Here is a 26,857-nt window from a genome sequence, read left to right as displayed (position 1 = left end):
CATGGAGCGAATGTGGGTTTTGCCTTGTAAAGTTGCTTATACTCTAAGGGGATTCTGCTTTTGTGAGCACCCTGGATCCTTTGAATTTGAACGTTCTGTCACCCCTGATGGTCACTGGGTAGCTAGCCATGCACCTGCTGCTGCCATGCGTCTGTCCCTTTGTTTCTGTCTCTGCTGCCACCTTCCATCGGGGCCTCTCATCTGGTTTGGCTGTGGCTTTGTCTCTGGTCGTCCCTCCCTGGTAGCCCCCCCACTCTGTACTCACATGTCCGCTGCTTCCAGCTACCCATGGGGTCTAGCCCAGTCGTCTGCCTGGAATCCCAGCCTCACCTGGGCCCTTCCAGCCTCATGTCACACAGGTCCCCACGCACCTGTGCTCTAGGCACCGCGCCCTGGAGCCCCTCTGCCTGTGCATCTTCTCTCTCCAGGCTTCCGGAATAACCTCCCCCTTTTTTGCATAGAAAACCCGACTGATTTTTTGGGATTTTCTCAGATATTTCTGTCCCTGCCTTGAAGCCTCTCCTGCTTCTGCTTTTCGCTCAGGCAGTGAGTGGCCCCACTGCCCTTCAACCCTGGAGCCCTCTTTGGTTCCATTATGACTGGTTAGCGGATCGGTCCTCCTGGTCCTCCTCGTTCTCGTCCCATGGGCTCCACTAGAGGGTTGGACACGGAGGGCAAGGACTGTCTGTGTCACTGCTGTCCAGTAGAACAAAGGAGATACACGTTCTTCAGTGTCCAGTGCATGTGGCCAGTGAGTATTGGAAATGGGGCTAATGCAACTGAGGAATGGAAGTTTAATGATGCTTAATTTTAATTAAATTTAGGTAGCCACATGTGGCTAGTGGCTGTCACACTGGACTTTACACATGTGTATCATCTTGCTTCTCTTGGTATTTTCAGAGGCTCTACCCTGTACGTAGGTACCTAGTTATATTAGCTGTGTGTTCTTTGCCTGTTTTCTATGCAATTTGATTTTTACGTTAGATTCAACAGATTATCTACTTGAGCACCGCTAATGCTTTGGGGGATACAAACATGAATAATGAATAAATAAATAAATAAAATAAGTAAAATAAATAAATAAATAAAATAAAATAAATGAATAAATAAATATGGAATAAACGTGGAGACTGCAAGGAACTGGAACCTCACGGGTAAACATCTAGTGATGATGGGAAGCAGAATGAACTAGAGTGGCACTGTTCAGGAACAGTTGACATCCTCGAGGGTGTAGAGAAAGGGGTCGCTCGTGGTAACTGAAGGGAGGTGGGACACTTTTAGAATGTCCATTCATGTATTCAGCAAATCCTTACCGAATGTCACACATGACCTGGGCCCTGGGAGTGTGTCTGTGAGCAAAACAGACACAATCCTTGGCCTCATGAACCTTACTTTCTAGTGGGAGGGAGACAGACGATGAATAATATAAGTAAATCAGAGGGCGTGTTAGAGTATAGAAGTTGGGAGGAGGTTTGGGGTTGCTGGGGTGGGGGGAAGGGCTTGTGGTTTTTAAGTAGGTTGGTCAAGGAAGGCCTAGTGGAGAAGGTAGGCATTTGAGTACAGACGTTTGGACTGAGGTGTGAAGGGAGTTCCTGGGTGAGGGGGCGCTGGAACGAAGGTCCGAGGACCCGGATGTGTGTGCGCCAGTCAGAGCGGCGGTGTGGCTGCTGCGTGGAACCTTGGAGACTGTGCTGATGATTTGCGGTGTCCCTGCAGATGTCCTGTCTCCCTGAAGAAACAGTCAGCCCGCCCAGGATGGTTGGTCTAGTTCTTTTCATTTCTCTTCCCAGAAGATTTCATTCTGAGTAGCTGCTCAGCAACTGTGTTGATTAAGGGACAGTTAAAACTAAGGCAAATCTCATTTGCAACGACGTGGATGGAACTGGAGGGTGTTAGAGTGAGTGAAATAAATCAATCAGAGAAAGACATATATCATATGACCTCACTGATATGAGGAATTCTTAATCTCAGGGAACAAACTGAGGGTTGCTGGAGTGGTGGGGGGGTGGGAGGGATGGGGTGGCTGGGTGATAGACGTTGGGGAGGGTATGTGCTATGGTGAGCGCTGTGAATTGTGCAAGACTGTTGAATCACAGATCTGTACCTCTGAAACAAGTAATGCAATATATGTTAAGAAAAAAAAATAGCAGGAGGGGAAGAATGAAGGGGACTAAATCGGTGGGGGAGACGAACCATGAGAGACGATGGACTCTGAAAAACAAACTGAGGGTTCTAGAGGGGAGGGGGTGGGGGGATGGGTTAGCCTGGTGATGGGTATTAAAGAGGGCACGTTCTGCGTGGAGCACTGGGTGTTATGCACAAACAATCATGGAACAATACATCAAAAACTAATGATGTAATGTATGGTGATTAACATAACAATAAAAATTTAAAGTAAAAAAAAAAAACTAAGGCAAATCTCCTATGATGAGATTTGGCAAAAGGAAAGGTCTGAGAAGATCAGGTCTTTCCTCTGGGTTAATTGCACGACTGCCTCTTACTTTGTTTCTGGGTCTCTCTTTGTGCAGACTGAGTCTTCTGCAGGGTCCCAGGTGGCTCAGTCCCTGTGTTTTAACACATTCCTTTGATCTGGATCATCTCTGGGACACAGAGAAGGTTTGGGGGACCCAGGGCCTATGAGCAGCAGGAACAGAGTGGAAGACCAAGCCGGCCTTTCGGAGGGGGGTGGTGGTGGGCAAGATTTGTGGTCAGGGAGAGGAATGCCCTGTTTTCCAGCAATGACTTTGACTTGTCTCTGGGTCTCTAGACTTGCCGGCTGGACAGGAAGTGAGCTGTCCTGAGCTGCAGAGCTGCCTGGAGAACAAGTGTGCAAGATGATCATGGTTTCAGATGTATCCTGAGTATTAAATCCAGATTTTGCACAGGAAGACAAGAGGGCCTTTGGCCAGGGGCAAGAAAGGGCTCTTAAAACAGATTGCTGTTTTAAGGTGGCCTCTTAGAACTATTGATATTTACAATGACAACAAATATAAAAACCATTTCTCTGTAGGAAAAAAAACCTGACTTTGTCAGACTTCTACCTTTTTAAGGGCAAAGCTGACCACAGCTAGTGTATGGCAGTGTACCTTGGGGCAGTTCTCATGTTCCTGGGTAAATCTTCAGTGCCAGTTGCCATCAGCAGTAAGGTTTTTCCCCAAAGGAATACTGGCAGCTAACCACAGACTGCCAAGTCACTCCAGGGCTCAGCACACCCTGGGGCCTGTGTGGGAGTTGTTCATGTGGTAGCTTGGAGTTTGCCGTTGAGCTACACATACTGCCGGCCCTGCATGTCCTGAGATCGGCCATGGATGGTGTGTGCCTGCGGTCTGGATCCACCGACACTGAGAACTGATGCTTCCTTACTGCTCTAAACACCTTTATGTTGTTGGACACCGCCGACCACTGCCTTCTATTTGAAATGCCCTAACTTTGGTGAAACAGTTCTTACTGCTCAGCATCAAATTACCCCTGAATTTAGCAGTCTGAAGCAACTATTTTATTATGCTCAGGGAATTACTGGGTCAGGAATTTAGACGGGGCTCAGCAGGAGAGCTGGTTTTTGCTTTGCAAAAACCTACCCACCTCAGCTCGGAGGATTTTAACATGTTGATGATAAGATTATCTGAAAGCTTAGCCACTCATCTGTCTGGTGCCTGGGCACTTTAGTTGAAGGCTCAGAGAATGGAGTTCCCACATGTGGTCTGTCTGTGTGGCTGGGCTTCCTTACAACATGGCAGCTTTGGGGTAGTTGGACATCTTTCCTCGTGGCTCAGGTCCCCAAGGATGCATGTTCCAGTGAACAAGCTGGAAGCTGCAGCACCTTTTGTGACCCAGCCCTGGAAGTCACACACCATCTCTTCTGCTGTATGCTCCTGGTTGAAGCAGTCCCAGACTTACACATCTGCAAGGGAAGGGGCATAGACCAAGGGGCCATTTGCTGTCATTTGGCAAGACCATTTTCTCTTGCTTTTCTACTCGTTCTCTGGCTGTGGCTTTGGGTTTCCAGAACATGTTAGGATTCCTCCTAGTGAATTCACTCTGGGTCATCTGTCCTGATCTTTCTCCTGAGCTCCAGAACGAGATACATAAATTGTCCTCTGGGTACTGCAAATTTAATGTACCCAAATTGAACACATTTATCGTTCCTCTGTAAACCTACGTCTTCTGCAATTCCTTATTACAGCTGGTGACTTCCTTTCCCTCATTGCTGCATCTGGCCATTTACCGAGGGCTGATGATTTTGTCTCCTACTCTCTCTTAAATCTCTTCCTGCTTTGTTATGCAAAAGATCCTTGCTTTAGTTGAAGGTCCCTTCATCTTGGGCTATTATGATAAGCTTCTAACCGTCCTTACAGTCTCTGTGTGCAAGCTCTCCCGTCTGGCCTCTACGGAATGACTTACCTAAAACACAAAGCTGGCCGTGTTGTTCCTCTGCTTAAAATTGTTGGTCCCTTGTCTAAAGGATGAAGGTCAGTCTCCTTGGCTGTGATCTACAAGACCCTTTGTCTTGCATCAGTCCTCATCTCCCATCAAATCCTCCTTTCCACTTGATTTCTGGTCGTGCCAAACTTTTGGTGCCTGAAACACGGTCTGTGTTTCTGTTGTGGCTCCACCTGCTCTTCTTTCTTGTCTCCTAGAAAACTCCTACGCATCCTTTAAAACGCCAGTGAGGCATCTCTTCTCTGAAGCCTTCTCTGACTCTTCTGACAGAGTTTATCGTGGATCCCTCTATCTTTTCTGCATACTCGTGCCACTGTGTTTTCATCAGGCCCCTATGAGAGCTCTAAGGGCAGAGAACCAAATCATTTAGTTTGGGCTCCTACGGCCTGGTAGGGGACTAGGTGGTCATTAACATCTGATGTTAAATGGAATTAATCAGGGGCTGGTGATACAGAGCCTGAATGTTGTCACTGAATCTGTGATTGCAGGGTGTTTCAGACCCTTCCCTATTTCATGTGACCTTTTAAATGGTCTCATATCCAGAGTCATCTGTTGTCCTTTTTGTATATAAAGATGCCTCTAATAAATCACCAGCTGTGTGTGTCTGACTAGTAGGGGAAGGTTTGTCTGCCTCCGTCCAGCGGGACCTTCTGTCGCGGTGGTCTGTCTGTGTTCTCTGCGGCTCTTGGATAGAACTTTGGCCAGCTCTTCTTAGCAATGGAGCCTTTTACCTCATTGTGCTGGCAAATAAGGAGTGCTCAGAATGACCCAAGGGGAAAGAAAGGAGACAAGGTGGGTGCTCAGGGACCTGGAATCATCCACAGACTGGGTAATTAAGGGCAGGAAATATTCATTCACTCATTTGTTCAGCCCATATTGTGTGCCTACTGTAGGCCAGGCCTTCTTCTAGGTGCTAGGTATACACTGGTGAACTAAACAGACAAACGTCCTTGACTTTCTGAAGCTTCCATTCTGGCGTCTTGATTGATCACGGCCCTCCCTCAGGAAGTTTCCATTCTTGTGGGGGGGGGGCATCCTGACTGCAGTGGATTGTCCATGAAGCCCTAGCTCAGTACCTTTATGCGTAGTGGGCACTGAACAAATGTTTGTGGAAGGAATGAATGTTGTTGGGCAAATGAGGTTTAACTGGGCAGATTGTTCTTCCTTGAGGGAAGGGAACTAGATTTTATTAAGCGCTTGCCAGGTGCAGAGCAATTTTCCCATAGAAGACCCTGGTCTTCCAGGATGAAGTGCCCTTCTGAGAGACCGTGCGCCATTTGCTGGGCCGTGTGGCCGATTTGACAGCCCTCCAGAGTGAACTCCGAAATGAGCCCTCCACATTTTGGCTGACAGTTACAGGTCCCCAGTTACCTCTTTGCCTCAATAAACGTCCAGCCCAGACCAGTTAGCTGGGTTGAGCACATTGGGGGACATGTCTTTTCTTTCTCTCTTTTCCATTGTTTGGTTGGCCTCGTGCAAGTGTTTTAAATAGAACAGACATCATGACCATAAAACATCTGTAACACTACACATTTAGTAAAGTTCCTGGCAGGCAGCGTTCTGTTTGATTGGTGAATGTTTTTCCTGTGAATGTTGTTTCCTCCCCCTCCCCTCTTCTTCGTTTGTCCCTCTGGAAAATAAAGTTTTCTTTTATGTGAGGATTTATAGAGATACGTTCCTGGCATGAGGAGAGCACAGACATACTAGGATATTGGTGTAGCAGAGAAATACTACCTCCGAGGCACAGTTTTCTCTCTTATGGAGAATGACCTTCCTCTCTTCATAGGGTAAGGGACTGCCTCGGGTATGGCAGATAAAGACATTGCTTTGCATTCAGATAGCCTCCTTTTTTGCTGGAGCATCTTCAGCCCTTGGAATATCGTGGTTGCCCAATGCTGCCACTGGAGGTGGGCTGATTCAGGGTGGTGTCTGAGACATCTTTGGCAAGTAGAATCATCATTGGTCATTGTATTTACAGAGTGTGCCTCATGCCTCTTCCAAGTGCTTTTTTTCCTGTTGTGTAGTCTGTGGGACAAGGCAGGGAAGGTTTGATCCCTGTTCACTGCCGAACAGATAGAGGTGAAATCACTGGTGGGGAGAGGAAGTCAGTTGGGAGGGGAAAAGGAACTTTTATGTGCCTGTCATTCCACCCCATGCTAAGCACGTTCCATGTGTAACTCTTTTAATCTCATTTTATAGAAGGATAAACCCAAGTTCTGAGAAACTCGGTCAGGGTCAGGGTCACCTAGTATATTATGGTTGGGATTGAGCTTCCTGGGTTGGTCTTCTTTCTACTCTCATAACTTGGCTGGTTTGAGGTGCTGGGATTGGAACCTAGCCCTTCCATCTCCAGAATCTCAAAAGCTGATGCTCTTCTTGGATTTAGGAAGATCACCTTCCATCCCTTTGGGGGTAAGACATTTAATAAATGGTGGAAAGCCTTGCTCATGGTTTTCTTGGCTTCTCTCTTTCACTGCAAACACTCCTTGGTTCTCCCCTTTGCCCTCAAAGGAAGTTACTTGTGGCAGGTGGCGGGGGCCAGACCAGTGCATCCTGGGGGCAGGGGGGAATTTGACTTTCTTTTTCTTGACAAGTAAAATTTATGACCTAACAGATGGCTGAGTGTGTTTCCAAAGATGACCACACCGAGGGTGCAATGTGCTTATCTCTCCTTCTGTCTTCCCCACCTGCCCCCCTCCTTCCCCCACCCCCGATGCTTCTGAAACAGTGGATAGTGGAGCAGGGAGGGACCCGCTGATGGGGAGCCGACCCCAGGCCCCATGCTGGTCACCAGGACTGGTGTCTAGGTGCCTTCCTTCGGGTTGGTGCTTGCTTTCCTCACCACTCTTGCCCGGGCCTCCTTGCCAACATCTAGCGTTAAATGACCCAGCCCCCTCCCCCCCCCCCACGATGCTTTTCTCTGCTTCCCGAGTGAAGAGTGGCTTCGCTGTTTCAGCCCTGTGGAGGTTTCTGTTGCCTCCCTGACTTGGCCTGCAGGGCCTTCCCTCTCAGGCCTGGCCCCTCTCCTGCTTGCATTCCATCAACACCTTGGCCGCAGTCGTTTGTGTCCACTTGTGGCCTTTTGGCCAACGTCAGAGATCCTGCTGCTCCTGCCAGGGAGGTCCTCCTCCCCTTGTTTTCCTGGCTACTTGCTGCTGATCTTCAAGCCTCAAGTCATGTCCAGCCTGGTGCCCCCCAAAGCTTCATCTTGCTACCATAACACAGCCTCTTCCTTGGCAGGAAGCACCTTCAGAGCAGATGCCAGATCTCATTCCGCTTAACATACCCGGAGCCTAGCATACAGGACTTGGCGCACAGTAGGTCCGCAAAACACGTCTGATGAGAGAATGAATGAATGAGTGTGTCTTGCCTCCAGAGACTGTTCTCTGCAGTTTGTCTTTCAGTCCCTCTTAGTCTCTTGTGTCACTCTCCTACACTTCAGCAGTCATTTTCTGAGCACCTACTGTGTGCCGGGTGCATTTATATACTCATCTCTGGTGATGCCGAGAGCAGCTCCGTGGCATGTAGCTCTTGTCCTCACTTTACCCATGGCTTGCCTGCAGTTACACTAGGGAATTGGTTGAGTGGGGACTCAAGCTCCCTCGTTCAAGCCACTGCTCACAGAGCCCTGACTGCACCTTGGAATCTTCTGGAGAATGTTTAAAACCTACGGATGCCTGGGCCTCCCCGCCGACCAATGAGATCAGCATCCCGAGGGTGGGGGCCGGTCTCACTAGGTTTTCAAGATGCCCCAGGAGATGCCGAGGTGCTGCTGGGCCAGGCGTGTTGGGGAGCCTGCAGCCTGGCTCGGCTCCGCGGATTAGGTAAAACTTGCTCATCAAGAACTGATTGCCGTGTGCATCTAAAATATGCTAATGAAGGTAATCAAGGCTAAGGGTTAAGGCTGCCATTTTTTCTTTTCATGAAATCAACTGGAGGGCTTGGGGGATGGGCAGCCCTGGCTTCAGAGCCTGCCTGCCAGCAAAGTTTCCCTGCTTTTCCCTTCCTAAGAAGAGCCCTTTCGTTGTTGCCGATGGCCACAGGTCTAGTTCTCACCGGGGTGAGTTCTAGAAGGCTCTCTCTGGGGCAGTCTTCCCCGGAGTGCAGAAGAGGGAACACTCTCCCAAGCCTGGTTTTCCTACTCACATGCTCCCTCGCAGCCAGGCTTCCTGACGTGGCTCCTGGGCAGGCAGTCGGGGAAGGCGTGGGTGTTTACTTCTGCTTCCAGCGCTTCAGTTCTGTGGCGAAACCGTCTCTCTGGTGGTGGCTCCCGCCTGACCTGAAATGTCTTGCGAAGGGAGCAGTTTGGGGAGCGGGAAGGGGTGCTCTGGACTCTGGGGCCGGGAGCTTGGCCTGCACGTAGGCGCCGTGCCTGCCGGGGAGGCCGCGGCCCCCGGACAAGCCCTGAGCAGGGTTTGGGTGAGAGGCCTGGGCTTTCGTCCCTGTCCTTGCTGGAGCGGGCATGGACTCCTGGGGGTGGCCTTCTTGGGAGTTCCAGTCCCGCATTCGCTGCCTCAGTTGGTCATGCCGGGGGCTGAGGCCATGATTCAAGGGGAAAGGGAGGCCCAGAACTGTTGAGAGACTTGAGAGACTTGACCTACTCTCATGTGACCCACGAGGGCCAGGGTGGTTATTTACTCTGCCTCAGTTACACAGATGTGCTCGGCAATGCGAGCAGGCAGGCAGAGAGAGCGTGTTGTAAAGTGAGGGCCATCGTGTCCTTTGGATCACTGCCCTAGGCTGGGTCTTCTGGGACCTCTGCTTGAGACGTGTGGCACCCCGGACCCTTGGTGTCACCGTCTCCAGGGCCCTACCCCTCACCGTGAGGCGTCCTCCAGGTCTTTTGAAGAATCCCACCTGGCTGCACGGCGGGCGGGAGTGACAGGCCCAGATGGAAGGCACGGAGTTCCCAGCAGCCCCACCATCCCCGCTGGCCCTTTCTGGGGGTTCAGTCAGAATCTGCTTCCACTGTCTGGCTGGGGCTTTGGAAGCTCCTCTTTTGTATGCAGGGATGCATGGCTTCCTCGCAAATTCAGCAACAGTAAAGGGTACTTACTTAATTTCACTTAATACCGCTGCTGTAAAAGATGATGGGTTTTAATTGCATCTCCGTATTGGCAATCATTAGAACACCGGAGAGAGTTGTTGGGGCCTCCCGTGACTCAGTCTGTGGTGAGGGGGTGGGGGCTCCCAGAAGGCTGGAGTGACAGAGAAGCTCCCTGTGGGTACAGAACAGCTCGGGTGCCTGTGATTGGGGTGATGGCCAGCCAGCCACTTCGCTGCTCAGCATCGGTTGACGCGTGGGTCATGATCCTTAACTTCTTGGGCTTTGCAAGGCAATGCTCCATCTGTACCTTTTTCTCTTACCCCCCCCCCCCCCCCCCCCCCCGGAGCCCCTAGTCCAAGTGTCACTGTCTAGGATGTTACTCTCTGATACCGACCTGTGGACAGGTCACCCATGCGGGCTGCAGCATTCCCCCCAAGGGTAAGAGAAGTAGTATTTTTAAATTAGCCTGGGAGGGAGCCAGGCAGAGGGCTCTGAGCTGGAGGTGGGGAGCTTACCGGAGCAGCCTGATCATTTCATTACGAGATCACGTTCTCCTGTAGGTGAGTTGCTGTTGTTTTAATCAGAGGTAATGTTGTAACTTGACTATGCCGGATAATTGTGTGTAAATTATATTCCAGCCCCATATAGAGGAAGGCTATTTTTTTCCTTCCAATTTTAAAGCTATTTAGAGGGAACGCCAAATTGTAGCCTGAACCCTCTTGCTCTCTGGCTCATAGCTATACATGGGGAGAGAGAGCTCGGAGAAACATTTTGGGTTATATTTATAATTAGTTTCCTCTGAAGTTAAATTAATTTCTGCAGTTGGCAACATCAAATATTGTTACACCTTTGTCCAGTGGTCAACCAGGGGCGAAGCAAAGCATGGAGATGTAGCTAGCGGATGCAGTAGCTGGGGAGAGCATGCTTTCTAGGGCACGTGGGTTTATTTTTAAGCCCTTTTTGCATTCAGACTCTCAATTTAGGGATCTTTTTGGCCTGTCATGAGAAAAAAAAAAAAAGAACAGCTTTATTGAGATATAATTCACATGCCGTACAATTTACCCATTTAAGAGTGCAGTTCAGTGGTTTTTAGTATATTCACAGATACGAGCACCATCTCCACGTCCATTTTAGAGCGTGTTCATCACCCCAGAAAGAAACCTCCTACTCTTTAGCCATCATGATCCCCGCTCCCCTAGCCCTAAGCAACCATACGAATGGAATCCTACGGTATGTGTGGCCTTCTATTGACTGGCTTCTCTCACGTAGCGTAATGTTTTCGAGGCTTATCCATGTTGCAACATATGTCAGTATTTTGTTCTTTTTTGTGGCCGAATACTGTTCCGTTCCACAGATATATCACATTTAATTTATCTGTTCATCCTTGATGGGCATTTGGGTTGTTCCACTTTTTGACTCTTATGGACAATGCCGCAATGAACATTTTGTGTGAGAGGCTTTGGGTGGACATATGGGTATGTATTGGGTATGTACTGGGAGTGGACTTACAGGGTCATCTAGTGACTCTGTGTAATCATCTGAGGGCCTGCATCATTTTATGTCCATCCCCACCAGCAGTGTCTGGCCTGTCATTTCTGCATCTTTGCTTCAGACTTGCCCTCTCCCCTCCCTTGGCCCCGCTGGTATGAAGTGTTATGCCAGGGGCATCTGGACTCCGTGGGCAGCATTTGGGCTCCTCCCTCATCTGCCAGTAGGTATTACCTTACCTTTTGAGGCAGAGACTTGTCCCTGTGGCCCCCGCCATAGTGGGTATGCAAATGATGAGCGTGGCCTGCCGTCCTTGGGAGGGTAGATTCGGACTGTCACACATGTGGGTACAGCATTGTCTTCCTCCACGATGGTGGGGGTCCTCCCTGTGGACTCCCGCTCCATGGTCACCAAGAAAAGGTGAGGCCAGGGCTGTTGTGTCCTAGGGCCTCCCCCAGGTAGGTCTTCAGATTGGTTTCTTAACAAATTAAGACAGCCTGGAGGGATTAACGCGTAGAGATGTCTTCTCTCCCAGTTTGGGAGTCCCAAAGTCTGCAACGAAGGCATTGGCCGGGCTCTTTGCTTCTGGAGACCGTGAGGGAAGAGCCGTCCGTGCCTCCCTCCTACCTTCTGGTAGCTGCCGGGAATTCTTGGGGTTCCTTGGTTTGTAGACACATCACTCCAGTCTCTGCTCCATCTTCACATGGCCTTTCCATGGGTAGTGTTAGGACACCAGTCATTGGATTTAGGGCCCTCCCTACACCCAGGATGATTTCATCTCAAGATCCTTAACTGATTACATCTACAAAGGCCCTGTTTCCAAAGACCTGGGTGGACGTGAATTTTGGGGGACTCTAGTCAACCCAGTATGGTCTTCTTCCACATGTGATTCTAGAATCATTTGGAGAAGATTCTAGGATCTGGGTTCTGCTTTTGTGTGCTAAGTGAGTTTTGCCACTGGGTTCAGATACGGTGGTAGCGGCGGCAGCCGTAGTAGCAAGAGTAGTAGTTTAGAGGGAGGAGGGAAGGTTGGAAACAAATATTGGGGGAACTTGGGAATTTTAGAGGGCACGTCCCTCAGAGGAAACTCCCTGTGGAATGGGGCTGTGGAGTTTGGGACTTCTGCAACCCCGGTTTCGCAACCCCGGTTAGCCCTGCGAGAGCTTCTTTGTCGTACAAAGACTGGGCTTAATTCTCAGATGCAGGGAACTGACACTTTGATGATAACATAGAATTTTACCCAAGAATCTGAAGAACAAAGTGTTCACCAGATTCAGAGTCTGGGGTGGAATTGCATGGTATCTGCCAACACATCCATTCTCCCTCGTCACTCTGCTCTTTGCCTTTAACCAGCACATGAGCCAACTTGCTGGGACTTGATTTTTCCACCTGTAGAATGGCGACGACAGGCAGTCAGGCTTGCAAAATCCTGCCCAGCGCTAGCGTTCTTACATCTTCCCTGGGCTCTCTCCACCTCGAGGCTCCCACAGATGGGAGAACTTCTGTAAATGAGCCAGTGCTATTGGGCAGTGAAGATGTCTCATGTGTGTCACCAAAAGGGGAATTTGAGCTCTTTGCAGGCACGTGGTGATGGCAAGAGCCGACTTAATTTCTCTGGGCTTCTCTCCTACCCATTCAAGACTCTCCAGAGGCACTTCCTGCCTTTCCATGCATTTGTCAGGATGAGAAACATTTTCAGTTACTGTCGTTTTCCTGTGTGACATCTAATATCTTTGGGGCAAAGCTCCTAGAGCTAAGTTTTCCCCATCAATCTCATTCTTCAAAGTAATTCCCTTTTCTAATACTTCTACCTTCTGCTTTCAACACACACACACACATGCACACTCATCTGCTTTATCCTGTTTTATAAAAATACAACCAGTGGTCCCACTCTGAGTGACCATTTCAGATACAAACATTTTTTTTAAAGGGATTTTTTGAAACTTAAGGAAAAAAAAAGAGCTCTTTTGTCAGAAGCAGGAAGGTGGAGTGTTCTTTGCAGCTCTAGGTAGCAGCTGGCTTTGGCCAGTTCTTCCGTGTAAACAGCAATTTTCCAGACTGGAATGGGTGCCGGGGTTTTCTCTGTGGAGCCAAGAGGTGTGGAGAGCAGTGGTGTTTCGTTAAATTACAGGTCTAAATACAAAATGTGCAGCAATAATTTGTGCGAGCCTGAGCAGCCTGAACACTCCCCACCCCCTGATGCACGCTACACCACACACACACACACACACACACACACACACACACACACACACACACACACACACACACACACACACACACACACACACACCCCACTCCCCAGAGTACCGCCCTAGACCATAAAAGGAAGGGCATCTGCTGGGGGAGACGGCTGTCCCCAAGTGGTACTGGGCTCTTGGTGGGTATCTAGTGTCTCAAACAGTGGAAAGCACTCGCATACAAAGTGTTTTCTACAACCCCTCCACCAAAAACTCCATGCAAAGGACATTTAAGCTCACTTTCCTAATGGATTTTGGAGTGAGCCCTCTCTGGAACAGATGGATAGCTCTTTCCATTTGGGTGCACTGTGGGGACCGCCTGGGGCCGCCTGAGCATTTTGGTGTGCAGTGGCCAGCTTCCCTTGCTTTGTGTGGTTAAGTACTGTATTGGTGTGAGGGCTGTGGTTTAGGAAACAGTTACCCAAAGGGCCTAGCTCAGGAAGAAAACACAGGTGGCTCTCTTCACCGTGGGTGGAGAGGACTTTTTATAACGCAAAGGACTATGGAGTCAGAGGGGGACCAGTGGTAACATGCCCTGCGCCCTGTTTCTGAGGTCAGAAGAGGGTTAAAGCTCTGGGGATGCTGGGTGGTTCCTGGGGCAAGTAGCAGCCAAGACGGAAGGATCGGGACTAGAGAGTTACCCCAGACACGCACGCACGCACGCACGTGTGCAGACATGGACACAGAAACTTCGAGAGTATTGATAGGAATTTGAGGACCTCCAGTGAGTCCCACTGGGAGCCCAGACATGACATCTAGCCCCGCCCCTGTCCTGTCCTCACCAGCAGCCCTGGAGGTGGGAAGGGAAATAGGGTAGAATGTGTGATTCTAGAGTCCTCTCTGCCTGCCTCCCGTGTCTGTCTTCAGAATGCAAATCATCAAGCACTGCACAGTCTGTTTAGCAGTGATGCCGTCAGGATTCCCAAAGTAAATCACCCCCATTTCCCCCAGGGTGCCTCTGGTGGGAGGGGTCACCACGCAGAGCACTGTTGCCCCCAGCCGTGCTCTCCTCTCCTGAAGCCAAGACATTGGTGAGCAGCTAACCGAGTGTTGCACATCTTCCCACTGGCCTTTTTACGTCTGGAAGGTTTTGATTAAACCAGTTTCCTTTAGTGTTTGCCGTAGAGTGGGATCCATCACTGAATTGAGCTGGTTCCTGGAGAGGATGTTTTAGTAACTTGGACACTTTGGCGCAGTGTCTGGGGCCTGGGATTTCTCATCCTTCTAAAAAAAAGTATTTTACAGGCTTTTTTTGGGACTATGTAGATTTATAGCTGGGTGTCTGCCCCAGTGTTTAAGGCTCTGGTGTGATAGGTTTATGGCTGTTGAGCAACTATAGAGAGTATAAGAGGGGGCCTTTTCATTTAATCAGTTATTGGGGAATGAACATTCTGTTGACTTCTGTTTTGGGAACGAAGACACGTTACTCATTTAATTATCTGGGTCCATGTGAACATTTGAAATATAAATAGGGTCTGCTCTATACCCACCTGACTCTAAACAATGTAGAAATGGCACCATAGGGTTCATTTTATAGAATGCTTCTTCAGAGTTTCTTTAAGTTGAGAACTCCACTAATGCATGTTTGTGGATCACAGTAGTGTTTTTTTATAGATATTTAATTACTTGGCTGGGTAAAAAAAAAAAGAAAAAAAGAATGAAAAATATGAAATGAAACTATTGGGAGTCTTTGACCATCTGAAATCATGTAGAGATGCAGAAAAGTGGTATTGAAATTACAGTGGAAGGGAATGGGGCACTAAGAGTTGATTTATCAAAGATTTTTGTATAACGTATCTTTCTGCCACACAAGCTCATTCTGAGCTTGAAGGATGAATGTAGTAATTGACTTTGGATTCGGTTACAGTGACCACTTACCTAGCATCTGCCTGGTGTCCTGCTAAGACACCTTGACATATGTTATTTAATTTAGTCCTGATAGGAACCTTGCGTGGTAGGCTAATTATTATATCTCCATTTTATAATGATTAAATTCTACATTGTGTTGGAACATAGGCTCCAACACCTAGCACTTAATGTATCTGTTGAATGAACACATTAGGAAAGTTAGGGCAGTAAAATTTGGTGGTCAGTGAGTGTCGGGAGAGATTGAAATCTGGAGAGGGACTGATGCAGTTTCATGGGAAGGTGACCTTGTCTGCCAGAGGGACTTACGGAATGGCTGAGAAGGGGGATGGACAGTAAGGGGCAGAATAAGATGCCCACTGGTTAACGAGAGGCTCTTCGAGTTGGAACTGTGGATGCTGGTGGGATCTTCGTAGCACGTTCTCATGTACATCATCTCATCTCCTCTCCCGTTCATCTGAAAAGAGACGAAAAGTGGTAAATCACAGCTTTAAACACACGTGTAGCCACTGCATGGCCCTCAGAGCCCACAGGAAGTGTGTGGAGTTGCTGGGACAATGGCCCCTTAAAATGGCGCAGCAAGCCCGCTGCAGGGACATTCCAGATGGGGATCCGTCAGCAGGCTGTGGTGGCACATGTCTCTCCCGGAAGATGCTAAGCCAAAGCCTGAGCTCCTCGAAGTCTGGGAGCCTCCTCTGTTCATGGCCATCGTGCGTCCTGATTGATGGGAGTTCAGGGTTAGCTGGGACTGGCGCGCTGGTCTGGGACTGCACGGTGCAGAGCACTGGACCGGACCTCAGGGGAGCACTCCTCAGCACAGCCTACCCGTCCGCACCCAGGTGGTGCTCAGCCAGGGCGCTCTTCTTGGAGGTGGGCTGGTTGTACGTTCCCTCAGCCAGTGTGTCTCAGCCTTGGGGACAGTGGGGATCCTGGCAGCCATGGCCCCTGTATTTAGGCATCCCACATCAAATTGTAATGGACACATAGGACATTGTGGGTTGTTTTTTTTTTTTTTTTAACATTTTCGGCTTCATCTTATTCACTTATTTTTGGGGTTTCAATCATGCTTTTATTTATATGTTCTCATAAAACATTTTCCCCTCAGCTTTACTGAGGTGTACCTGACAAAGTCGTAAGGTATTTAAAGTGTACAAACATTATGATTTGATATATGTGTACATTGTGACAGAATTTCTCCTGTCAGGTTAAGACGTTGGGCTTTTATTATGTGCAGCCAAATGGGTGAGACCCTGTATCTACTGAGGTTTGAAATTTTTTATTTAACATTTAGATAAAGTCTTTTTTAGTTGCACATTAAAAAAAATAAAACACACACACAGCCTAGACTCAGTGTTCAGAATAAGATTTCTTTTCTTGTTCAATTTTGGCTCCTACCTGTGATGTTTGGTTCCGTCTCTGAACCATTTGTATCATTTACTTTGGAACTGGTGTCATTCTGAAATGTGACCACAGTCATTCGTTTTCACATCAACCACATATTTGGTGTGGGCTTCTGTGGGCCTGGCGCCGTGCTTGGCTTTGCGGAGGGTACCGAGAGGAATCAGGAACTCGGTGTCTGGGGAAGGAAGTAAGAAAGACAGGATTATCAGTGACTTCTGTGCTAGGTGGGAAGAAGCGGGTGCCAGGACAGACTGGTGGGTATGGTGTTAGTGTTTCAGAAGAGAGAGGGACAGCTTCTGGATGTGAGGACGATATAGATAGCTTGCATTTTGGAGAAGGTCGTTGGATCTTGCAGGATGGTAGCCGTGGGAGATTTAGGCACAGAGAGGCGTTCTAGGGAGAAGGACTTGTATGGACAAAGGGGTGGATACCTGGGGCTTAGCTGGGCTTGACTAAGTGTAGGGCGAACCAGGGCGAATAATGAGGAATCTAGAGGGGAAAAAGAATGAAGACTGAGCTCCAAGAGTGGCCCCTGCCTGTGGGGTCAGGGTCTGTCTTGTTGGCAGACATGAACCAGCACCCAGAGCAGCTCGGTGTAGACAGCCCACCCATGTGTTTGAATGACGTGTGGCTTTTTAATTGACAAATTTTATGGTGCTTTCTGGGCAGCAGATTTTTATGCACATAATTCTGTTTTGCTCCCATCTCTTAGGTTTAAAATAGCTTTGATGTGCCACTTTTCTCTTTGTGCTAGAAATCAGAATGGAGCTGTGTCTTATGGCTTAGAGGTTCTGAAGTCTACTCTGTGTCTGTATGAAACTCAAGCTTTAGGTTGTGGCCTGAAGGCCCGAGATATCCAGCGTGGTTGTCTCCAGCATTCTAAGATGTCTCAGGAGCCTGCGCCGTACAGCTCAAATTTATCTAAAATTGCCTTCCTAGAGGCACATGGAGAGTGGCTTGTTTTAGCATCTTAGCGAGCATTGCTTCAGATAACCTGGTTAACCCATGTCTTCCTCTTGTCATTTCTTGCAGATGGTCACAAGAACAAAGAAAATATTTGTAGGCGGATTATCTGCGAACACGGTGGTGGAAGATGTGAAGCAGTACTTTGAGCAGTTTGGCAAGGTAAGTGGCGCATGGGGCTGGCTGCTGCCGCGCCCCCTCCCTTTGCCACAGCTGCGTCCTCAAGAACCTTGTCCTTGCACTTGGTCGTCCAGATTTAAGTGAAATCTGTCAGGAGCTGACATGGAAGAGTCCAGCTTGTGGTTGGCGTGGTGCCCCACGTGCCCACAGGAACAAACAGAGCGGCCTTGCAGTGTGGTGGTGCTGACCACCTGGGGCCTGGGCTGGGAGCCGGTGGTGGTGGCAGCAGCGACTGGGGAGGGATGCGGGGCTGTGACTCACAGGGCAGGAGCTCCTGCAGAAGCTGCTAGAAGCCTGTGAGTCGGTGCTGGGCTTCATTCTGTGCCTTTCTGGAAGATGCATGACGAGTGGAGGCTCCCTGGGGTCCTGTGCGGTTGAACCTTCCCCTGTCAGATGCCCAAGGATACTCGGGAAAGATGCTGGGCTGTACCTGTCAGAATGTGTGTGAGACCGAAGTAAAATGATCCCCTGGGCTCTGTTGCTGGACCAGGCTGGGGGCAATGCAGAACGCCCCCCAGTCAGCCAGGACCCAGAGTGTGAGAGTGTGTAGATTAAGACAGAGTCAGCAGACAGACAGACAGACAGGATATGCACCCATGGGCGATGTGCTTGATTCAGCCTCTCTCTAGCTGTGGGGGGAGCTGGTGCCTTGGAAAGTAGCGTTCCTCTGATGGCCACATGGTCCCCAGGCTCCGACAAGGCAGCTTGTGGGGGAGGCTAGCCTTGCTGGCTTTGTGTGATCCCCTCCTCTGGCTGCCGCGTCCCGGGAGGCTGGCAGCTGAGAGGCTACGCCGGCCCCCTGCTTCCCGCATCTTTCAGTCGCCATGGATGTTGTCCTGGGAGTCCAGGTGTGCGACAGTCTCCCTTGCAAAGGTCTGCGTCCTTGCTGCTGGAGGGCTGGTACAGCAGAGAGGGAGAAGACACTGCGCGTCTTCTAAGCTTTGTCACTCATGTGCCCTCCGGTGACGGCTGTTGTGCTTGCCCTGGGTGGTACCAGGCGCTGCTGCCCACTGACCGGTCTGAAGTTTCTGTGCTTTTATTTGTTTGCTCAAGGTGATGGGCGGCTCAGACCTCGTCCCCGGGTGTGTCGAGTCGTGAGCTACTGTCTGGGATGAGGGCCGGGATCACTGTTTAGCTTCAAAATGGAGATTTTTCCCGTCTCTGGTCATCATCAATTTCTGCATGGATGGGAGACATGCAACAAAGAGAAACCAGGCTCCTCCAGCCCGGCTTGGCGTTCAGAATGGCACTTAACTGCCCTTCCAGGTCGCTTAGGAAAGACGCTTTCCCCATGGCACCGTCTTGCTTTGCCAGCTGGGGGCTGATTCCTTCTGGCCGGTTTTGAAGAATAGCTGAGTGCGTTGGGGACCATGTACTTCTCTTCGAGACTCATTTAAAGCACCAGGGGGGATTGGTCCACTGCCCAGCCCCACCCTGCCTGTGGGGAGAGACTGGAAATAATTAAATGAGACAGGTCCAGCTTGTGTAATGGAAGGCTCGGGAATGTGCGCCCCTTTGCTACAGTTCTGCCTCTAAAACAAGGCCACGAGCAGTGTTTGCAAAATTGAGGTGGAATTCTTTTTTTAGTTATAAACTGGAATCTCATGGTCCTATTTGTGGGTGTCAGAGAAGTTGGGCTATTAGAGTATTCCAGAGTCCGGTACCTGCCGCACCTCTGCACGCTTCCACCTCCAGGCTTCTCTCTCTCTCTCTCTCATTCTCCCTTTCTCTCTTTTTTCATTAACACTTACAGTTGGGACCCAGTATCCAGCAGTGGGAAGCTCTGCAAGCTTTGGCTGGGCCCACGGCTGCAACCATCCCTGCCCTGAGAACAGTTGTCCCCTTGTCAGAGAGGCATTCACAGACCATCTTCCCTGGCGTGGCCTGCGCTGGGGCTGAAGCTGCTCAGTTAATTTAGCAGTAACATTTGTAGATTCCAGCAGGATGTGTAAACTTATCAGGTGTTTTATTAAAGGACTAAGGAGGCTTTTGAATGTATCAAAGCTGTAACACTCTCTGTGCTCCTGTTTTGGTAGCTTGTTTCATACACGTGCTCTGTGCACTATCTGCGTCTGTCTTCAGAGGGGCTTATTCCTCCTTGTGCTGGTGGCTTGTGTTATGTTCGTACCCACCTTGGGCAGGGTCCACCACCTCTCAGGATTCTGGCGTAATTCATTTGGAATCAGAGCCATCAAAAGAGAGGAGACTGTGCTGCTGGGCCTTAAGGCAGCGAGTCAACCCAATGGTGAGTCAACAAACTGATTCTACCCTTCAGTAGTTTATATTCTGTTTGAACAAAACCGAACACACACACACACCTGTGTCAACTAGACTCACATACTTGTACACATTCCCGTCAATAAAGTTGTTTGGGGCCCTTTTTAGTTGGTTAATGGCAAATTAGCGAGGTGGAATTTTATTAGTGAGTATGTACTGTGCTGAGTCCTGGGCCAGGCCATTGACTTATATTATCTCATTTAATTCTTCTCAGGGAGGCTGGTAGGGGTACTGCCCATTTTGTAGCTTGTTAAATGGAGTCTAGGTGGGATTGAGTCTTTGACTCAAGGTCACCCCCGAAAGGTAGAGCTGGATGCAGACTTCCCCTCCAGGCTTGTCTGTTAACAGAACCTGAACCGTGGGCCCTGTTCCAACCTCGGATCAATCCACAGGATGGGCTTAGGGTGGGGAGGATGCAAAAGAAAGGAAGAGACTGCGTCCATCCACGGGCTGGGGACAGTGCTGGGAACAGTGCTGGGAACTGGACATAGGTCCCCTCATCTCATTTGCATGGTGGATTTTGGTGTCATCCAGCCCTTTGACAAAGGTGAGCAGTAAGAGTCAGAGAGGTTAAGTCTCAAGGAAGGTCACCCAGGTAAGGCAGGATAACAGCCAGAATTCACACCCTACTTCCGCGTCCTCCACATCCAGAACTTTCCATCCTTCCACGCCTCCATTCTGGGTCTGCCACCCGTGTTTTAGGTTCCCCTCACCGTCATTCCTCTCTCCTCTCCCTCTTCCCGTCGTGCCTGAGGCGGCCGCTGCTTCAGCTGTTTATTTCAGGTGGCCATCAAGATGGGTAAGACTGCTGTCATGGGGCTGGGCTAAGAGAGTTTAAATATGTCGTTACTGTAAGGGGAGTGGGGGCAGAATGACACACTGAGAGCTTTAAATAACGCACATTGGAGGTTTGTAAACCCTTTTGGGCATTTCTCCCACCTTCCTCCCAGAAACTGATCCCCATCCCCCTGCTTAGGGGTGTCATTACTTGTTTATATTTCCGATGAGATTATGAAGTGCGGCCTTTGGCATAAGGATTCTGCCCGCTTGGATGGCCGTCCTCACCCCCTGGGTAGCTGTTCTGATGCTGTCATTAGAGGAAAGTGAGGTAGAAGTATTCCAGGCCCTCGTGCTGGGCCTGCCTGTACAGTGTCCCCACTGTGACACCTTAACAGGCCGTTTCTTTTCTGGCCTCAGTTTCTCCTCTAAGGGAAGGAGTTGGAAAAGTTGTAAAGGGTCAGATAGTAAATGTTTTTGGCTTTACAGAACATAATGGTCTCTGTCACAACTACTTAATTCTGCTTTTATATGGAGGAAGCAGCTATGGCCAATCCATTATCGGATGTGGCTGTGTTCCAATAAAACTTTATTTATAAGTATAGGTAGTGGGCCACTTTTGTCCTGTGGGCCATAATTTGCCAACCCCTGGACTAGGTTATTCCTAAGGTTGGTTTCAAACTTGAAAATTCAATAATCTAGAAAGTGTGTTTAAACACACAGGGGCACCTGGGTGGCTCAGTCGGTTGGGCGTCTGCCTTCAGCTCAGGTCATGATCCTGGGGTCCTGGGATTGCCTTGCATCGGGCTCCCTGCTGAGCAGGGAGCCTGCTTCTCCCTCTCCCTCTGCCCCTCCCCCTGTTTGTGCATGGTCTCTCTCTCTCAAATAAATAAATAAAATCTTCAAAAAAAATAAACATACATAAGTGGGGCAGATGGATGGATAGGTATCCATCCATAGACTGTAACCAAAACAAGATATTATCAATAGCAATGAGCATGATAAGTGAAACCGTCATAACTGTGGTAGAGTTAATTTCTGGACTGCAAGATGCAGGAACAGTGAAGGGATTCTCTATTTGGAAAAAGGTGCTATTTATAAACCAGAATCTTCATCCTATGAGTAAGATCCAGGGATCTGTAGAGTATTTCCACCTCCTTATTACATGTGCTAGATCTAAATTAATGAAGACTCAGATTTTGTGAAGTTCAGATTTTACTGCAAAGATTCTTTTGCTATGAGTTGATGTTTCTGACTTTGAGGGATGTGTGCTTTGTGCTAAGCTTTTTGATGCATTTTAAAATCTGATTCTCAAAGCTGTCAAGCAAGATAGGTGGAGTATCTGTCATGTAGATGACCAGACTGATGTGGAAGAAGGTCATGAGTTGTCCAAGATCACACAAGCGCATGCTGGGGAGAGCCCAGGTAGTCATTCATTTTTGTACCATCTAGCCTCTTTTCACCGTTTATAAAAACCCCATCTCCTACTTTACCACGAAGCAGCCCCTGTACTCCGAGGGAGCAGGTTTTGTTCATTTGCCAAGAATGTTGATGTGCGGTAATTTATTTCACCGCGTCAGGTTTCCTAGTGGACGTTATCTGTGCTCACGATTTTCGTATGTCCAGGAATGATGTACGCAGACCATTCCAGAAAGTGGCACGTGAATGATGCTCTCGATAGGCACGTACAGACCCAGACAATCGCTTGGAGGGTTCACCACCCTGCTCCCCACATAGCCATCCAGAAGAGCCCAGCTTGGTAATTAAAAATCACTGGGATCAAAGAAGCTCCATGTGCGTGGGTTCCTCCTTCTCCCCTTTTGGCCCCTCCTTCAAGTACCGGTTTCTTAAATTCTCACTTATAGGATTTTGGAGATCAAAAAGAGGCCTTTAAACTTAATGAATTCTCGGCTTCATCCTGGATGGAGCAGTTCTGCACCTTTCAGCTGTTCACCTCGATGATAGGGCTGCTCAGTGCCGAGCTCACTAGGTAATTCTCACTTTATAGAACTCCTGTGAAAGCAAAGCAGCCCGCATCTGGAGGCTTCCAATTATACTTCACATGGTGAACTGTGTAATTAGTTTGGAAGACTTACGCTCAGTCGTTGGTTTATCCTAATCGGCTTTGGCTTTCCCCACCAACAAAGTGAGCTTATTTTGCTAAGCTGAAACGACTCTGCACCCTTTGTTCCAGCCTTTTATTGTCTCATTCCTTTCATTCTGTTTTACTGCCAAAGTTCTGTTTCATTAGGCCTACAAGTCATTTCCAATTCAGTGGGCTGCTACAATCCAGCCTTTATCACTCCACTGCCCTGGTTCCCATGTCCCTTCTGGGCCAGTGCCCGAGTTTGTGGTTTGACATGAGGGCTTTAACCCCTTCCTAGGCCAGCCCCTCTGGTCTCCTGCGGTGGACGGCAAGAGGAGGTCTTCAGGGAAACGGGGTTTGGAGAGTTAGAGCTCTTTAGGTCCCATCAAAGGGGAGCCCTGTGGAAATGAGGTGAAAAGGGTCCTCCGGAGTCCTTTTGTTGGAGTGGGGTTGTGTGTGGGCCTCTAAAAGTGAACTTGAGCTACAGAGAATGGTGCTTGAAGTCTTTTGGAGAAAAAAAAAAATTGAAAATAAGAATGAATGGGCTTTTTATATGGTGGGATCTTTTCATTTATCCCGCCTGTGTGTGGGATGGTCGGAGGGTGCGCTCGAAGGAAGTGTCTGACACCGATGATTTCCCCGCTCCGGGTTGTATGTGCAGGTGGGGTGTTCGTGGCCACTGCTCAGAGAGTCCCTTTTGATACTGCGTGTGTGAGGAGAGGAAGCGCTAACATAAAAATGTTAGAAAGCCTTTGAAATTTGAAGGGCAAGAGATTCGGGAGAAAATAAATAAGCAACCTCACCGTGTTCCTGACGGTGGACTGTGATTCTGAGGTAATGTTTTATCGCTTCTACATGTGCGTTGTAGATAAATGGAGCTCCATGCGGTGTGTGGTTCGCTCAGACCAGGCCTGGAAAACAAAAGTCCCCGTTTGTCCTTTGTGGGCACCAAAGCTCCCAGGAGGCCTTTGTCTTCTGAGGTGGTTTGTCCAGGTTGACCGACTGGAAGGTGGCCAGTGTGACCACGCCTCGCCTGTCCTCTGCTGGCCTTTGCTCTGGAGAGCCTTGATGTTCCTCAGACCTTCTTGAGTTACAGCTGTGGAGTGGGCCAGGAAGGGCCCCCGTTGCTCTCCCCTCCCTGACTGGCCATGCTGAAGGCTACTTTTGTGTTCAGTTTTCTTCCTGTAATAACCCAGAACAAGGCCAACACTGTCCTCATGTTTTATTAATTCTCTGTCTGGTTTGTGTCAGTCTCTCCCTTCGGAAGTGTGTCATATGGGGGAGGGGACTTTATTTGCCCTCTGACCCCGGGTAGAGCTGCTGAGTGCAAAGAGGCGCAGTTAGCCGCGGGAGAACCTCCCTCATCTGCCTGCCTCAGCTTCCTAGGCCAGGTGGCAGCAAGCAAACAAGCAGTACCCACAAGTAATGTGATCCTTGGGCTTTGCAGGTAAACCCTCCTACCAAACAAAACAACTTCGTATTTTCCTGATGAACTTTTTCCTCCATAATGGAGACCAGTTTCTTTTGCAGCCAGTGGAGTGAGGCGAGTTAGAAATTAATTGAGCACTCCAACCTCACAATTAGACATAAATTCTGCCTTGCCTTGCCTTGCCTTGCCTTGCCTTGCCTTTTTCCTTTCATTTTTCCTTTCCTTTTTCCTTTCCTTTCCTTTCCTTTCCTTTTTCCTTTCCTTTTTCCTTTCCTTTCCTTTCCTTTCCTTTCTCTTTCCTTTCTCTTTCCTTTTTCTTTCCTTTCCTCTTTTTTCTTACCTCTTCTCCCCTTCCCTCCCCTCCCCTCTCCTCTCCTTTTCTCTTGCTTAAAAAAGGGGGCTCCTGAAATAGTAGGTGCCTAGGAAAACTTCACATTTCCTTTTTAGTGTATAAAATATAGCCCGCTGTGGTTGGGCAAATGCATCAGACCTTATTATTGCTCTGTTAACAGTGTTTTAAAATGTACAAATAGCAAAACAGGATGCCTCCTGGGTAGCAAGCTGGGAAAACTTTGAGATTATGTTAATCAAATTCCACGCTTCACATGCATAGTAGGTAGAGGAACCAGGCCCGAACTTTCTGGCGTGGCTATTTAACTGGGCTTTCCCAGGATGGTGGCGCTTGATTTAATTTTTCTTGGGGGCGGCCCAGGACAGGAAGGAGTTAATGAGCCTGAGAGGGGTAGTGGGGAGGAGGGGGTTTTAAGCTCTTCCACCAGCTCACCTTCCCAGAGCCCTCCTGGCAGCCTCTGAAGACGTCACTTACAATGGAGCTGTTAGCATGAGAAAGAAAGCCTTTCTCCCCCTGGACGTACTTCAGTGGGAACGGCAAGTGTCTGAGAAATCGCGGTTCGAGCTTGTGCCAGTGGGTGCAAGGAGTGGTTCTTATGGAAGAGAAAGCTCAGTTCATTTAGGCTTGGCATAGAAATGGAATTCCATTGTTTGGTGGAGTGAACATTGATATGGAGATTCCCGCCCACCCCCCACCCCGTCAGTTGGATACCCCATTACTTGGGTCGTGTATGCTCTTCTTTTCTTGCTTTTTCTTCTCCTTCTCCCCGCCCCCCCCATCTTTTGTCCTCTGAGAATTAGTCTCTCTGTAGAAGGGCCGGATCTGTCAAGTTACCACCCTCTAAATTTTTACAGCTCTGTATATTCAGACTTGGTATTTGTGAATCAGCTCCAAGTGGGCTGCCAGTCCGGGCTTTATTTACATTCGAAGCCATAAGAGTGAGAGCCCCAGAAAAATGTTAATATGCAGGAAGAGGCAGAAGGGTTGAGTTTCTGACTGTTGCTAACCTCGCCACTGCCTTTAAAACCAATCATGAGGCACACGGCTGATATTTAATAGCTTTTAGCTGATTATTTTTCTTCTCCTCCTCTTTCTTTTCTATCCAAGTTGACCTGGGTGTACTTGAGCGGAAATGAAGTCATCCAAATGCTGAATTAGAATAATCACAGGCCTCCAAGAATGAAATGGAAGCAGAGATTAAATGGTAGAGGGAAAGCTGGTATTAATAAGCACCAGGAAAACTTTGCATAAAATAAATAGGAGATTTGATAGATTGAATTTGTATACCCCGTTTCCATTTTTCTCCACTTGGTGCTGTCCTCCTAGAGTGGAGTCCCTGGCAGAGTGGGATTTGTTTTGCCATGAGTCCACATACCTTCAGCCACCCAGGTGATGGTTCTTTCTTCTTGGTGGGGCGTTTGTGGGACGAGGCCATCTCCAGGATGGAAGAGAATCTGGGTGGAGGGGCCGTGGAAGGGTTGGGTGATTACTTGTTGCCAGTGTGGGGTGGGTGGTGGGAGGCAGCGCACTGCAGGCAACCAGTGAATAGTATTGACGATTCCTACTGTAGGGAGAAGAGCAGGGCTGGGTAAAGGTAGGGTGACCAGCTGTCCTGGTTTGCCTAGGACTGAGGAGTTTCCAGGAACTCAGGGCATGCAGACCAGAATGAGTTGGTCACCTGAGTAAAGGGGAGGTGGGAAAGTGGAGGTACTTGGCCTGCAGCTCCTAAAGGGATGAAACCTTCTTGGACCACCTCCAGGCAGATTTAAATATTCCTTCCTGTGTCTTCCAGCATGCTTACTTCAGATCCATTTTACAGTCTGCCTTCCTGCACTCCCACAGGCCAGTAAGTGTTCAGGGAGAAGCGGCCTGTGGGAGGCAGGACAGACAGACCCACAGCCCTGCAGCAAGGGACAGCTGGTCATTTACTTGGAGTGTAGGACACTTTGGGCTCCTGTCTGGGCTTCTACTTGGGGATTATTTCTTCATCTCTTGAAAATAATAAAAATTCTGCCCCGTGTCGAGAAAAGTGAATTCCTTAAAGAGCAAAAGAAGGATTTAATTCGATTAGAAAAACCCAGCAGAGTGGTTCGTTTACAGGAAGTCGTTTTTTAGGTGGTCTGTAGTAGAAGATGCAATTTGTGCAATCGGATTAGTTGTAAATTAGAGATTTTTGGTCATTGAGTTTGCTAACGGTCTTTTATGATTGGCAGCAGAGGTAAATATTTTCAGACTTGCTTATTGTTTGCAGACTCTTAGTATTTAGAAAAAAACAAAACAGTTTAGGGGGCTTTTCACTTTAGGGAACATA

At 48.8% G+C, this 26,857-nt stretch overlaps 1 protein-coding gene across 7 annotated transcripts in view; it reads left to right on the top strand.

Annotated features, from left to right (window-relative positions):
* The window catches only part of MSI2 (musashi RNA binding protein 2), a 391,573-nt gene that overhangs the window by 112,490 nt on the left and 252,226 nt on the right, over nt 1-26,857 (top strand). For all 7 annotated transcript variants that reach the window (XM_027624505.2, XM_027624504.2, XM_027624507.2 and 4 more), the window contains exon 6: nt 17,515-17,607. In XM_027624505.2, coding sequence (XP_027480306.1) covers nt 17,515-17,607 — 93 coding nt within the window. The remainder of the gene's footprint in view (nt 1-17,514; nt 17,608-26,857) is intronic.

Source organism: Zalophus californianus, chromosome 16, assembly GCF_009762305.2.
Source record: "Zalophus californianus isolate mZalCal1 chromosome 16, mZalCal1.pri.v2, whole genome shotgun sequence".
NCBI classification, from domain to species: domain Eukaryota; kingdom Metazoa; phylum Chordata; class Mammalia; order Carnivora; family Otariidae; genus Zalophus; species Zalophus californianus.
This window is presented reverse-complemented; position numbering and strand designations above follow the sequence as displayed.